The sequence below is a fragment of the Dendrobates tinctorius genome, unplaced genomic scaffold, assembly GCF_039654945.1.
Source record: "Dendrobates tinctorius isolate UK_male_01 unplaced genomic scaffold, ASM3965494v1 ptg000070l, whole genome shotgun sequence".
In the NCBI taxonomy this organism is placed as follows: domain Eukaryota; kingdom Metazoa; phylum Chordata; class Amphibia; order Anura; family Dendrobatidae; genus Dendrobates; species Dendrobates tinctorius.
This window is the reverse complement of record NW_027361738.1, coordinates 15309542-15322690: the sequence shown is the minus strand read 5'-3', so window position 1 is coordinate 15322690 and position 13149 is coordinate 15309542. Positions and strand designations below refer to the sequence as shown.

Here is a 13149-nt window from a genome sequence, read left to right as displayed (position 1 = left end):
CACCTGCTTGCTGATGTCGCAGCCTTGTTGTGACATGGTGGCCATCCACTACTCCATCCAGGGTTGCTCGACACTCATCATTAAACAAGACTGTTTGAAAATTAGTCTTCATGTATGTCTGGGCCCACTGCAACTATTTCTGCTTGTGAACACTGTTTAGGGGAGGCCGAATAGTAGATTTATGCACCACAGCATGCCTTTGAAGATCCTACACCTTGAGGCTCGAGGGACTCCAGAGGCACCAGCAGCTTTAAATGTGTTTGCTGGTTTGTAATGGCTTTTTAGCAGCTGCTCTCTTAATCCGATGAACTTGCCTGGCAGAAACCTTCCTCATTCTGCCTTTATCAGCACAACATGTATGTGCTCAGAATCAACCACAAATCTCTTAGGCTAGTTTCACACTAGCGTTTATGAGCGCAGCGACAGCCGCCACTAAGCCCCGCCCCCTGCCGCACCTCCGCCGGTAGCTCCGCCCACCGGCGCATGACGCTGCATGCGCCCTGCGTCCCCTATCTTTATCACAGGGGGCGCAGGCCGTGCGCAGTATGCGTTTGGCGGCGCATGCGCCTTTTTGACGGTGCGCCGACGCAACCAAACTGCAGCAGGTTGCGTTTGGCGCAGGTCGGCGCACCGTCAAAAGGACGCATGCGCCGCCAAACGCATACTGCGCATGGCCTGCGCCCCCAGTGATAAAGATAGGGGGCGCATGCAGCGTCATGCGCCGGTGGGCGGAGCTACCGGCGGAGGCGCGGCAGGGGACGGGGCTTAGCGGCGGCCGTGCGCAGGCCGTCGCTGCGCTCAAACGCTAGTGTGAAACTAGCCTTAACAGTACAATGATCACGTTTAAGTTTTTCGGAAATATCTAATGTTTTCATCTCTTGACCAAGGCATTGCACTATTTGATGCTTTTCAGCAGCAGAGAGATCATTTTTCTTTCCTAAATTCCTTGAAACCTGTGCCCTGCTTAATAATGTGGAACATCATTCTTAAGTAGTTTTCCTTTAATTGAGCTCATCTTGTAAACTAATTATCACAGGCGTTTGAGATTGATTTCAGTGATCCAAAGAGCCCTGATACACAATACCATCTATGAGTTTATTTGAAAAACAAAAAATTACATCTTTAGGACACTTAAATCCAATTTGTATAATAATTTGGAACACAGTTTATGAAGGAAATCCTGAAAACATGATGAGTTGGGGGCCAGGAGGACGGAGTTTGGGAAACGCTGTACTAATGTGTATGAGGTCAACAGGAGCTGACAATGTATCTACAGGAGGTTCGGAGGTTGTGGCTGCAGGCACCCGGAAACTTAGCGATGTGGAGCACAATAACAAAAAATAATGAAGTTTTTTTTATTTTTAAAGACCAATTTTAAGCATAATCCTCACAAATTGTTGGACCTAATAAAACTGATGTGTATATATACAGTCAAAGTTGAAGCAGCACTCCATGATGCAGTTATAAGGTGCTCTTTATTGGCACATGTGGCGACATTTCGGTCCTAGGTGCAGACCTTTCTCAAGCAGCACCTGGGACCGAAATGTCGCCACATGGACAAAGAAAGAGCACCTTATAACTGCATCATGGAGCGCTGCTTCAACTTTTTTTACTTTAATCATAAGGTTTGGTACGTGCCTATGAGGCTCTGCACCCTACTTTAACTGTGCATGTGTGTGTATATATATATATATATATATATATATACACACACACACACATATATATATATATACACACATATTATCACTCTTTATTCTCATGTAGTCCAAATGTAAAATCTGAAGGTAAAATCTCCTCTGGTATTTCAGACAACTGGTCATCAAATGAGCGCAAAGTCCACAACTTCTCCAGTTCGTAGGTCTCTCTGGTTTCAGGCAGCATGAAGTGGACGACCATAGTCCCTAGTTTAAAAAAAAAAAAATATGAAGACCGGTAGTTAATTAAGTTGAAAACAACACTGCAAAATCTGCTTTGTGCACAATGGGACACCATGAAGAGATAACTCATGTAAGTACATAAATTAATCTGTTAGCCTTTTCTGAACTGCACCCCTAGACTTCAGTTTTAAAGTGGCAGTCAGCAACGGCTTTCATGAAAAATGGACAGAGCGAAACTATCATCTCGGGTCTACTGGAGTTTTGAAACGTGCCGGGCAAAAATCAGATTGGTAAATAAGGGTCCTAGGTGTCCCATTATTTAACAGGCGGTGGGTGAACCCCTTCACTATGTGCAACCGATCCTGAATAGGTCTCGGATACAGGAATTAGCTCCGCCACACTTGGAGCATTAGGGTGTGTGCACACTAGGGTGACCGGATCTCATATGGTGGGGAAAAAATGTCAGAATCTTATTCGTCTGGACCCCACAAAACGATTCCCCTTTCCAGATATTGAGATAGCCAAAATTTGAGCTCGATCAAACGACGTTAACCCGTGTCGCTCGTCGCTCAAAGTTTGAAAAAATCCAAATTGAGGTTTTTTAAGATTTAGGTATTTTGCATAGTCTGTTAGACTATAAAGAATGTGACAACAACATTGCAGAAATAGCCCTGACCAAATTTTCGAACCATTTGTGGTATTTGAATGCAGAGTTGGTGGGATTATCGTTTTTTGATCCCACCATTACAGACAATGAAAAGTTGTTAATGGCTAATAAATTGCTCAGTAGCACAGATGAACCATCAGAGCACGCTAACCTACAGTCATGGCCAAAAGTATTGACACCCCTGCAATTCTGTCAGATAATATTCAGTTTCTTCCTGAAAATGATTGCAAACACAAATTCTTTGGTATTATTATCTTCATTTAATTTGTCTTAAATGAAAAAACACAAAAGAGAATGAAGCAAAAAGCAAAACATTGATCATTTCACACAAAACTCCAAAAATGGGCCGGACAAAAGTATTGGCACCCTCAGCCTAATACTTGGTTGCACAACCTTTAGCCAAAATAACTGCGACCAACCGCTTCCGGTAACCATCAATGAGTTTCTTACAATGCTCTGCTGGAATTTTAGACCATTCTTCTTTGGCAAACTGCTCCAGGTCCCTGATATTTGAAGGGTGCCTTCTCCAAACTGCCATTTTTAGATCTCTCCACAGGTGTTCTATGGGATTCAGGTCTGGACTCATTGCTGGCCACCTTAGAAGTCTCCAGTGCTTTCTCTCAAACCATTTTCTAGTGCTTTTTGAAGTGTGTTTTGGGTTATTGTCCTGCTGGAAGACCCATGACCTCTGAGGTAGACCCAGCTTTCTCACACTGGGCCCTAAATTATGCTGCAAAATTTGTTGGTAGTCTTCTGACTTCATAATGCCATGCACACGGTCAAGCAGTCCAGTGCCAGAGGCAGCAAAGCAACCCCAAAACATTAGGGAACCTCCGCCATGTTTGACTGTAGGGACTGTGTACTTTTCTTTGAATGCCTCTTTTTTCTCCTGTAAACTCTGTTGATGCTTTTGCCCTAAAAGCTCTACTTTTGTCTCATCTGACCAGAGAACATTCTTCCAAAATGTTTTAGGCTTTTTCAGGTAAGTTTTGGCAAACTCCAGCCTGGCTTTTTTGTGTCTCGGGGTAAGAAGTGAGGTCTTCCTAGGTCTCCTACCATACAGTCCCTTTTCATTCAGATGCCGACTGATAGAACGGGTTGACACTGTTGTACCCTCCGACTGCAGGGCAGCTTGAACTTGTTTGGATGTTAGTCGAGGTTCTTTATCCAACATCCGCACAATTTTGCGTTGAAATCTCTTGTCAATTTTTCTTTTCCGGCCACATCTAGGGAGGTTAGCCACAGTGCCATGGGCTTTAAACTTCTTGATGACACTGCGCACGGTAGACACAGGAACATTCAGATCTTTGGAGATGGACTTGTAGCCTTGAGATTGCTCATGCTTCCTCACAATTTGGTTTCTCAAGTCCTCAGACAGTTCTTTGGTCTTTTCTTTTCTCCGTGCTCAATGTGGTACACACAAGGACACAGGACAGAGGTTGAGTCAACTTTAATCCATGTCAACTGGCTGCAAGTGTGATTTAGTTATTGCCAACACCTGTTAGGTGCCACAGGTAAGTTATAGGTGCTGTTAATTACACAAATTAGAGAAGCATCACATGATTTTTCGAACAGTGCCAATACTTTTGTCCACCCTCTTTGTTATGTTTGGTGTGGAATTATATCCAATTTGGCTTTAGGACAATTCTTTTTGTGTTTTTTCATTTAAGACAAATTAAATGAAGATAATAATACCAAAGAATTTGTGTTTGCAATCATTTTCAGGAAGAAACTGAGTATTAGCTGACAGAATTGCAGGGTTGTCAATACTTTTGGCCACAACTGTATATGTTTTGAAGAATATTTCATTTTAAAATGATGTGTAAATGACTTAGAACATTTCTCTTTTGTGATGCAGTGACCCCTGTGACAGCTAGTGAGTGCTGTATGGGCTTCCCAGGTTATGAATGCAGACGTTACCTTTATTGTGAAGGGGAAATGGTGAGTGGCAGGGTGGTAAATGGCCAATATGTATCACAGGGGTGGGTGCCCTGTGATGGAAACCTGAATGTGTTTTAATCAGCAGATCTACTGCTGATGGTTTTGTTTTACATTGGAGGCTTCCAGGTGACTTTGAGAGATTGGTGGGTCCAGTCACCTACAAACCCACCCAAGGGCATGTGTCTGAACACAAGATAAAGCCTGTATGTGTGTGGCTGTGTGTAAAAGGACCTGCAGTGAAGTCATGACCATGTGATCCATACCTCACCTGTGGGTGTGGTTATGTACCATATAAAGTGCCTGAGGTCTGGTCACATGGGGAGTGTGCACGGACTTGATTGGTATGTGTGGAAGGCCTAGATGTTGGAAGGTGTGCTACCTTCCTGAAGAACACGTGGTAGGCTTTGGACCTGGTGAGGCCGGTGTGTTGGGAGATCCTGGGAGTAAGATTGGATCCCTGAATAGCACCCGGTGAGGCCTGTGTGTGGGACGGTCCCAGGAGGGGACGGACGTCCTGAATAGCACCCGGTGAGGCCTGTGTGTTGGACGGTCCCAGACGTCCTGAATAGCACCCAGAGTGGCCATGTGTGAGCAGTCTGTGACGGCCTGCGTTGGGGGAGCTACTGACCTTCTGCGGGTTGGGACTGTCAGGAGTGCCCTGCTCTTTGTGTTTTTTCATTTAAGACAAATTAAATGAAGATAATAATACCAAAGAATTTGTGTTTGCAATCATTTTCAGGAAGAAACTGAGTATTATCTGACAGAATAGCAGGGGTGTCAATACTTTTGGCCATGACTGTACATGAGTTGATAATTTTACATAGTTATCTAATCTATTCTAGAGCTTTAGTTAAAGTAGTTTTTGAAACGTCAGAATATAATGCTCGGCATTTGCTTACAACTTGCAGGACATATTGCTTTTGTTCTTCATCTTTTGTCAGAAGGTCGTTAAAGTCGGTTACTTCCTACCTCTTTTAATTTTTCTTTCCTAACTTTGGGATTTATAACCCTAGCGTGCTCTGATGGTTCATCTGTGCTACTGAGCAATTTATTAGCCATTAACAACTTTTCATTGTCTGTAATGGTGGGATCAAAAAACGATAATCCCACCAACTCTGCATTCAAATACCACAAATGGTTCGAAAATTTGGTCAGGGCTATTTCTGCAATGCTGTTGTCACATTCTTTATAGTCTAACAGACTATGCAAAATACCTAAATCTTAAAATACCTCAATTTGGATTTTTTCAAACTTTGAGCGACGAGCGGCACGGGTTAACGTCGTTTGATCGAGCTCAAATTTTGGCTATCTCAATATCTGGTAAGGGGAATCGTTTTGTGGGGTCCAGACGGACAAAATTCCGACATCGATTTTTTGCGGTCACCCTAGTGCACACGTTGCGGATTCTGTTGCGGATCTGCTGCAGATCGGCAGGCAATGTACAGTACAATGCAAATCAATGGGATTTCAAAACCGCAGTGCACATGCTGCGGATTTTTCCGAGCGGATTTGCTGCGGTTTTAAATCCGCAGCATGTCAATTCTTTGTGTGGAGAAAATCACTGGCAAATCCACAGGTCACTTTACCAGCGGTTTTACCTGCAAATCTGCGCAGGGAAAATCTGCAGCTCAGTCCGCACTCTGTGTACTCACCCTTATTCGCCAACAACTTGCTAATTGATGGGGGTCCAATCTCAGGATCGCTTTGAAATGCCCCCATGGAACGAGACAATGGCTTCACATTACGAGCCATTCATTCTCTATGGGACTGATGCAAGAAGCTGATGACAAGCACTCTGCTTCCACCAGCAGTCCCACAGAGAATGAATGGTGCAGCGGAAATCACCTCTCTGTGATGTAGGTTATTTCCACACTCTCCGGTCCCCCTTAAGATCACTGATGTTCCTAGAGGTTAAAACGCCTCCGATCAACAAGTTAATGCCTATTCTATAGCTAGATAATAGCTTAAAATGTTGGGAAGAAACAGGATACGTGAAGTTGATAAATATTAAATAATAATGTACTTCTTACCAAAATCTATACACATCCAATCATCTGTGTCCTTTCCCTCTAGGCAAACGTGTGGCTCATTTTTTCCCTTCAGAAACTTATACTAAAAACAAGAAATATAACTTTTATCATTCCCACAGTTCTCATTAACACACATCAATAAAATGCAATCTACATATAAACTATGCATATTACTATGGATAACGGACTCCTCATTATGTCCAGAAGAAGGACGTATACAGAATAAAAATCATCATCGCCTACAAGCAGGGACATAAAACAATGCGGAACTTCATTTAAAGGGGTTTTTTTTTTCCCCATCTAATAAATGACAGCATATCAGTCGCTTATGCCTTTATTATGTGAGTCCGACAGCTTGGAGAATGACAGAGGCCACTGCTTTGACTTCTGCGGTCCACATACAGGAGGAAAAATAACATTTTTCCAGCTCACCTTCCCAGAATTAAATATCCAAGATACACCATGTCACATGATGGTCCAGTAGATAATACATGGCAAAGGATCCTTGCTGGCTAGTGGGTGCCATTAAAAAACCCAAAACAAACAAATAGAACAGAATATAGCCTTATGGGCTATTCTGTTCTACTTGGATGTTTCATTAGACGAATGCTGGAACTTCCATTTCTCCCAACCGTATAACAAATCTCTCCCGTACAGCAGCGCTCCGACCATCCAGCTAAGAGGAACGGCAGCAAAGCTCTACTCACATGAATGGGGCTGGTGAGCCAGGTGCGCTGTTGTGTGGCCGGTCAACACCACTGTGACTACCGGGGATAGCAGAGTGGGGGAAAACTACAGGGCCAAAACTGCTGTAGGAGAAAAAGGGGGCTACACTGCTGTTACAAGAGGCGATAGGTTTGTGACAATATTGTCCACTACTCAAACAACCTCAGCTCAATCCCTACATTTGCCGATGGTAAAATAACACTTACACTCACCTCCGATGCTGGATCTCCTGGGGATCGTGTGACATTATGTCACGCAATCTCAGTGGCCAATATGTCATGTGATGCCCGGGACAGCAAGCGCTGACATTGTTGGAAAGGCACCAGAGGTGAGTATAGGTGTTATTTTACAACAAGGAAACATAGGGATTGTCTGAGTAGTGTACAACACTGCCGTTACTAGAGGGGACAATGCAGACAGGAAATTCAGAAAAATATCTGCTCTCTCGACCCCTACAACTTACATCATATACTGTTCTAGGATAGAGGGACACAGTCAGACAAGTATTTACTAGTGATAGGAGCCGCTCTGTAGCCACGTTCACAGTAGGTAAAGTCTTTACCATTTTTAATATGTATTGGGCCATAGCTTGGAGATGCCGTGTCGACGTTCCTCCAACGACTACAAAATAGTCAACGTATTTCAGCTCCGGGGGCACTCGGATGACACACAGATCTTTGCCGTTTTCTTGTCGTAGCAAATTTACAAGTACTTTAATATTAAACTCTGGAAGCTCTTCATCTGCAACAAACCGCACAAGAGATTACTGTAATAATACATCTACAACGTGCAGGACAGCAGTAATGCTTATGTCGGCCGTGCAGCCTTATCCACCCATCTTTCCCAGACAGGGAATAAGTGCAGCCAAGCTGGATCCTATACCTTCCCCATAACATGAGGCCTAGTGATGGAGCAGAGCGCTTACAAGCTCTTTTCTATAGCGCTTGTAATCATTGAACTTGGAGCTCCTCTGAAGCTGGAGACGCTGCCTCTGCTTACAGCATCAGAGAGCAAACCTTGAGTCAGCGGCACAACCATGCCGCTGGTCTGAACTGTCAATCAATCACAATCATCCATTTATATATGGTGGTGTGGACTGACACTTTAGTCCTCCTGCCCATGACCGTGATTCCAGCACGAATGTTATCCGTTTTCTTCACAGATCCTACACATCCCCATGATAACATATGGGGCTGCACACATGTCCGTGTTTTTCGGGCAGCACAGATGATAAAGGCCAAAACAAGTCTATGGGTCCGTGAAAAACACGCACAGCACACGGATGGCAGCAGAGTGCAGTCTGTGTCCTGTCCGTGTGTAACACTGCAAAGTGTAAGAGAAGCCGTGGAATTATCCAAACCGGAAAAACACCAATGGTAAAAACGGACACACGGATGACACCAGTAGCAGTTTTTCATGTACGGGTTTATACAGACGTGTGAAGGAGGCATTAAAGGGAAGCTGTCACGAGGAATGACGCTGTTAACCTGCACATATGGGGTTAATCTGCAGGTTAACAGCGTTATGAGGCTGACCGGTAGATGCACACAGCCGAATGCAGCAGGGAGAAAATTATCTTTATTCTCCCCGCCAGCATTCAGTCACTGCTGTGAGTATACAGATCAGTAACCGCGCCCCGGCCCTGACTGACACTGGCTCTACATTGCGGCCGACTGTCAGCCATTTCTTCATCAGATATATCCTCATTTCTAAAACTCAACAGCGTCAACCCATCATCACCCAACACTAGAGTTGAGCAAAAAGACTCATAGGACCCTGATCCAGTGGCAGCCTGACCAGAGCCCTGGGGTCAGCAGACTCCGCTGGCTGACTTGGAAGGTGACAGAAGTGGGAAATATGAGGATCTCTGGGAAGGTGAGCAGTGGTCAGACAGGGAGGGTATGTAGCTCCTCGTCAACTGCCTGGGGAGGGGCAGATCTGTAGAAATTAATGTGCAGCACAACGGTGGCTACTCCTCGGTTCCCGATTGGCCTCAGTGTAAAACGTATTAGTAGCATTACATGTATGGTCATCGCTATAAGAAGAGCAGCGGTGGCCAATAATACATAAAATATCAGACACAGGAGAACGGTTCAAGACCGAAAAAGAGAATTCATTGCTAACTTGCTTATTTGAACACTGTCCTGCCTGGGAAGAATTAATGGGGTCACTCTTTTGTTGTAAGCATATTAGTGACCATTAAGTGATCTTTCGGTGTGGGGCCAAGATCCGTACAGGAGGGCAGTACCCAGAATCCATACAGGTGGGCAGTGCCCAGGATTCGTACAGGAGGGCAGTACCCAGAATCCGTACAGGTGGGCAGTGCCCATGATTCGTACAGGAGGGCAGTGCCCAGAATCCGTACAGGTGGGCAGTGCCCAGGATCTGTACAGGAGGGCAGCACCCATGATCCATACAGGTGGGCAGTATACAGGATCCGTACAGAAGGGCAGTATAGGGGATCCGTACAGGAGGGCAGCGCCCAGGATTCGTACAGGAGGGCAGCGCCCGGGATTCGTACAGGAGGGCAGCGCCCGGGATCCGTACAGGAGGGCAGCGCTCGGGATCCGTACAGGAGGGCAGCGCTCGGGATCCGTACAGGAGGGCAGCGCTCGGGATCCGTACAGGAGGGCAGCGCACGGGATCCGTACAGGAGGGCAGCGCACGGGATCCGTACAGGAGGGCAGCGCACGGGATCCGTACAGGAGGGCAGCGCACGGGATCCGTACAGGAGGGCAGCGCACGGGATCCGTACAGGAGGGCAGCCCTCGGGATCCGTACAGGAGGGCAGCACACGGGATCCGTACAGGAGGGCAGCGCTCGGGATCCGTACAGGAGGGCAGCGCTCGGGATCCGTACAGGAGGGCAGCACACGGGATCCGTACAGGAGGGCAGCGCTCGGGATCGTACAGGAGGGCAGCGCTCGGGATCCGTACAGGAGGGCAGCGCACGGGATCCGTACAGGAGGGCAGCGCACGGGATCCGTACAGGAGGGCAGCGCACGGGATCCGTACAGGAGGGCAGCGCACGGGATCCGTACAGGAGGGCAGCGCACGGGATCCGTACAGGAGGGCAGCGCACGGGATCCGTACAGGAGGGCAGCCCTCGGGATCCGTACAGGAGGGCAGCGCACGGGATCCGTACAGGAGGGCAGCGCTCGGGATCCGTACAGGAGGGCAGCACACGGGATCCGTACAGGAGGGCAGCGCTCGGGATCGTACAGGAGGGCAGCGCTCGGGATCCGTACAGGAGGGCAGCGCACGGGATCCGTACAGGAGGGCAGCGCACGGGATCCGTACAGGAGGGCAGCGCACGGGATCCGTACAGGAGGGCAGCGCACGGGATCCGTACAGGAGGGCAGCGCACGGGATCCGTACAGGAGGGCAGCACCCGGGATCCGTACAGGAGGGCAGCACCCGGGATCCGTACAGGAGGGCAGCACTCGGGATCCGTACAGGAGGGCAGCACCCGGGATCCGTACAGGAGGGCAGCACCCACCCGGGATCGTACAGGAGGGCAGCACCCGGGATCCGTACAGGAGGGCAGCACCCACCCGGGATCCGTACAGGAGGGCAGTACCCGGGATCCGTACAGGAGGGCAGTACCCGGGATCCGTACAGGAGGGCAGCACTCGGGATCGTACAGGAGGGCAATACAAAAATAATCCGTGTCGCCCCCTCACTGTGCAGATGCTGCGCCCCGGCTGTCATGTGTCACATATAACGTGAGTATACCGGGCTGGGGAGCGTCCTCCGTGCCGCCAGGACCCGCCGCCGTGTGTGTGCTGTATCTCTGGCTCAGGAGTGGACACGTCCACCTGGCAGACACAGCAGCATGGTGCCGACATAATCCGGGGTGTAACTTGGAAACTATCCCGGACCGTCCACCCGGTGCAGAGAGCAGGACACACAACCGGCCCAGTGTCCGGGCCCACATCTCACGCGCTGCTTCCTGCTCTGCACATTACAACCTTCCGGTGTCCTGACCTAACAAGAACCTGCGCGGCTATTGGTTGCCAAGACGCCGCACTCATCAAAGCAATTGGCTGCTCGGTAACTAAGCACGTGATAGAATCCCATGACATTAGCAATATGTATATAGCGCCTACATGCGGGGGATAGGGCCGGGTTACGGGAGGTGCAGTTCCTGAGTGTACCGCTGGATGGCGAGGGTTTTTTCTTCTCCCCATGAATTGATACAGACGTTTTCATTACAAAGTGGTTTGTAATTACAGCCCAAACTGTGTGCTGCCATCTAGTGGCCGAGCTGGGCACACCGCGCAGCCTACAGCAATAGTTCTCGGCCGGAGTCCTCGGTCCGGGGCCGATGTGTGTTTTATTCTTTCCCATCTTCCAGAAATAGTAAATAAATCGAATTCTTTGAATGGTACAAAAATCTAGCGGAAAACATGGAGCATTTACCCTACATGTGAACACGGTCTAAATGTCCAACCTAAGGCTACTTTCACACTAGTGGGTTTTTGCGCTGCGCCTCATGCGCATTCCAAACGCATACAAAAAAACGCATTAAGCGTTTTGTATGCGTTTGCTTTTTTTTGCGCATGCGATTTAACCAGTTTGTTGCCATGTTAACTCTAAAAACGCATGCGTGCGCATGTCCTAGCGCACGCGTGCGATCCGGTAGACTGTAATGTTGTTTTTTTGCGCATTCCGTGCGCTAACGTGCGCATGCGTTTTTGGCAGCAGTTGGGCGCAAAGAGAAATGCTACATGCTGCGTCTGGAGCGCCTGGGCGCACACCTGGAAAAAACGCAGCACACGAAAACGCAAATGAACGCGTACAAGCGCTATACCATGCGCCCGCCATGTTAAAGATAGGGGAGCGATGCGCATGCACACGATAGCGCATGAGGCGCAAAAAACCGCTAGTGTGAAACCGGCCTTACACGTACTTGGCAGTTTTGGTGCCTTTTTTCCTCTATACGCTTCTGTGTGCAGCCTTAAAAAAAGCGCATGTAAAAAAAATAAATAAAAGTTGTTGCATTTTAAAGTGCTGAATCAAAGCTTTTCTGAAGTGTTCTCTGCACCGAAAACTATGAAGCTTGTTATTGTGGACACCTGCAGGAAAAATGCGGCATTTGTGCTCCGTGTGAACACGGCCTCAGTGTTACATTTTTATTACATTTTTTCTGGGTTTTGATTGAGAAAAAATAATAATCGCGCCATTTTTTTACGCCAGTGTTACTGATCCCCACGAATAATCTGATCGCTACGTTGTGCAGGTCGTTACAATTACAGCGTCCCCAAATCTGTTCATTTTATAAAATAACAATCGTGGGGTCTTTTTTTTTTATAGAATTCTGCATTGTGCCATTCCTCTCTCATTTCTACTAGACATTTATGAATGAGGAGACGACATGATTGGCCTAGTTTAGTGCTGAGAAACGTGAAATTTCCTGCATCGAGCGAAACACCATCAAACGCCTGACGAAGGAGTGAAACGTCATCTGGGAGCTAAACCGTCACTCCCAGCATCAGGACCTGACCTCACAAATTGCCAGAGAAACAGCACAACTTGCCAAAGGGTGCCCACCCTTACTGTAACACCCGTGGGTCCTTACTGATCTGCGGCTACTGGGAAGAACATGAATATATTTCCTTTGGGGAGCCGCCGGCTTTGAGTCACAGGGACATGCACGGGGCGGGTACAGTCTACGTTCCGAGCACCGCTCACTAAACTCTGGGTTGTCAGCGCGTCCCAGCATTTTGATTGACAGCTCGCTCGGCACAGTCAAAATATACCACTTTTCTAAAAGTTGCAAATGATCAATCAGTAGAAAGCATCTGGTAATCCTGAACTCCACACACAGTGGGAAAGTTAAAAAAAAAAAAGAGGAAAACATAAAAAAAAAAACCAGAAAGATGAATATGGCTCCAACAAAAGAA

At 47.3% G+C, this 13149-nt stretch overlaps 1 protein-coding gene across 1 annotated transcript; it reads right to left on the bottom strand.

Moving 5' to 3' along the window:
- Nucleotides 1–1076: 1076 nt before the first annotated feature.
- On the bottom strand, nucleotides 1077–11229 carry MALSU1 (mitochondrial assembly of ribosomal large subunit 1). Its single transcript, XM_073581422.1, has 4 exons — nucleotides 10979–11229; nucleotides 7807–7985; nucleotides 6519–6600; nucleotides 1077–1904 (listed from the first exon to the last, which is right to left on the bottom strand). Exons 1-4 carry the CDS (start codon nucleotides 11178–11180, stop codon nucleotides 1747–1749), a joined length of 621 nt encoding a protein of 206 aa, XP_073437523.1. The 5' UTR covers nucleotides 11181–11229; the 3' UTR covers nucleotides 1077–1746.
- Nucleotides 11230–13149: the final 1920 nt, after the last annotated feature.

Bases quoted from the DNA above. Each gene is read 5' to 3' on its own strand.
- MALSU1 (XM_073581422.1), bottom strand. From the start codon at position 11,180: ATGTGGGCCCGGACACTGGGCCGGTTGTGTGTCCTGCTCTCTGCACCG. The intron at 6,601-7,806 runs GTAAAGACTTTA...TCTTGTTTTTAG, and splicing joins CCCAATACATATTAAAAATG to TATAAGTTTCTGAAGGGAAA. The intron at 1,905-6,518 runs GTAAGAAGTACA...TTTTTAAACTAG, and splicing joins TTGGATGTGTATAGATTTTG to GGACTATGGTCGTCCACTTC.